General features: G+C 34.2%; 1 protein-coding gene across 1 annotated transcript; it reads right to left on the bottom strand.

Moving 5' to 3' along the window:
- Positions 1-506: 506 nt before the first annotated feature.
- LOC107576191 (membrane cofactor protein-like) lies at positions 507-2,378 on the bottom strand (the record flags this gene model as incomplete). Its single annotated transcript, XM_016262426.1, has 5 exons — positions 507-743; positions 1,209-1,391; positions 1,565-1,641; positions 1,753-1,849; positions 2,158-2,378. Coding segments are annotated over 5 exons (787 nt in total), but the record flags the coding sequence as incomplete, so codon positions are not given.
- Positions 2,379-2,555: the final 177 nt, after the last annotated feature.

Consider the following 2,555-nt stretch of genomic DNA (forward strand, 5'->3'; position numbering starts at 1 on the left):
TTTACTTATCAAGCAAGTGGCCATATGATACGCGGGAAAATTACAGTGTAGTCATTATCACCCTGCAGAAGTTTCTTTTGCAAAATAATCTGCAGATCAGAATCAGAATGAGCTTTATTGCCAGGTATGTTTACACATACGAGGAATTTGTTTTCGTGACAGAAGCTTCCACAGTGTAACAGAATGACAGTGACAGAACAAAAAACACAGATAATAAAAATAAAAAATAGAACAAGTAAATAAGGAATAAAAATATATAAACTGACAATTGTCTGTGCAGGTATATTACAATAGACAGTTTTTTTTTTGGATTGTACACTATCCCTCAGCCTTGCCGAACCCCCCAGTTTGGGAACCACTGGAGTAACGTTAGGCGATTTGTGCTCTATTCATTTGGTCTGTTACGATGCTCTGTGTTTGGAACAACATAATACCGGTAGTCACTTTCATACCGGTATAGCGCCCACCCCTAACATTATATATATATATATGACAACTTTCACTTTGGGTAAACTGTTCCTTTACAGAATACAGTCATGCATTAATAAAATAAATCCTTTCAGTCTTACCAATGCACCTTGGTGGTTCAGGGTCCCATCCATTTGCTGTACACACAATATAATCTTCTCCTGTCATTTTATAGCCATCTTCACATTTGTATTGTACAAAGTTACCCAGTTTGTAGGGGGGTGATTTTCCATTAATTCTTTTTGCATTAGGAATTGTAGGCGCTAGACACCCATCTGGGAAAAAAAGAAAAGAAAAAAATGTTTATGTAAAAGAAGAGTATTGATCATTAAATATTTTATTCATTAACCGGAATCAACTCCCAAATCCCAAGTCCCAAATCTCTTGACTGGCATTTGAACCATAACTTACCAAAACATTTTGGTGGATCTGGTTTAAAGGTTCCATCCTCAGAACAATGAAGTGTTGATTGTCCAATAAGATCAAGTCCTTTGTTGCATCTATAGGAGACTGCTTGTGAATAATCATAACTCTCAAAAGGCTCATCTTCAAGTTGTCCATTTTCTATGACTGGAGGTGCTGAACATTTTACAGCTAAAGAGAAAAACATATCCAGGTGAATAGGTATTTATTAAAAAAAAAATATATATATATATATATATATATAAAGATAAAAAAAAAGGCCAAAAAAAATTAATCTTTTAATAGAAATTGGGATTTGTTTTGTGCTCTTCAATAACCAAAACATTTTGGTGGATCTGGTTTAAATGTTCCATCCTCAGAACAATGAAGTGTTGATTGTCCAATAAGATCAAGTCCTTTGTTGCATCTATAGGAGACTGCTTGTGAATAATCATAACTCTCAAAAGGCTCATCTTCAAGTTGCCCATTTTCTATGACTGGAGGTGCTGAACATTTTACAGCTAAAGAGAAAAACATATCCAGGTGAATAGGTATTTATAAAAAAAATAATAAAATAAAAAAATATATAAAAATTAAAAAAAAGGCCAAAAAAAATTTAATCTTTTAATACAAATTGGGATTTGTTTTGTGCTCTTCAATATCATATTTGATTCAAATGTAAGAACTGACATACGTTCACAGAGAGGATCTCGGCCATCCCATCCCTGATCTCTGCATGTTCTTGTTGTTTCTCGACCCGCTAACATGTATCTGGAAGCAATGATTTTCCTCTTACCAAATACTCAAACACAGCTCACAACCTAAATTCCATATGGTTTAAAACACACTTAATCCACCACAAAGAAAGTGACTTTCACAAACCCTTCGTCACAAACTGGTTTAGCGGTGTCACCAAATAAATTTCCAGTAATTTCATATCTGCCATTAAGAAAATCTGCAAGGCTTCCACAGGATTTTCCTGTAATGTATTCAAGACATTGACTGATTTAGAATTGGTGCTCTATAAATACTGTTGAAAATAATGAAAAATAATCTTTAGTGTTGCTTCTTTACATGATACAGGGATATATTTTAAGAGGAAATGTGTGATACTGTGATGCTTCCTGCTGTCAGTGGCAAAACCACTATGAGCTATTTAATGATTAAGCTATTTAATGACTTGTTGACCTATAACATACATCCTTTCACATATCTAAATTAGACAAAAGGCATTTTAGAGAAATTTACAAATGTAGGGTACTTAACATATTTAACGACAGTACATACTTGCGCAATTGAGTTCCAGATTTGTCCACTGGTTTCCCTGACAGGTAACTGATTTAGATGCTTTTAAGTCAACTGGCTTGTGTCCAATCACACACTCAAATGTTACAGTGGATCCATCTGGGAAACTAGGAGTCGAGAGATGCTCTGCTGTTAAAATGACATTTCTTGATGTAAAAGAAGGCCGTGTGCATTGCGCTGTGGAAATAAACACAAAACATATGCTTTACAGTAATCTGATGCAGTACTATTTTGATCATCATCATTCTTATTGTTAGTACAACTTCTGCTCCACTCTATTCTTACATTTGGTTAAAAAAATATTACTAGGATGTGAATATAAATTAGTATGATTTACTCAAAGATGTGCAGTTAAAATTAAACCTCAATGCTCGAATGGG

The sequence above is a fragment of the Sinocyclocheilus grahami genome, unplaced genomic scaffold (assembly GCF_001515645.1).
Source record: "Sinocyclocheilus grahami isolate Dianchi unplaced genomic scaffold, SAMN03320097.WGS_v1.1 scaffold3325.1, whole genome shotgun sequence".
Classification (NCBI taxonomy): Eukaryota; Metazoa; Chordata; class Actinopteri; order Cypriniformes; family Cyprinidae; genus Sinocyclocheilus; species Sinocyclocheilus grahami.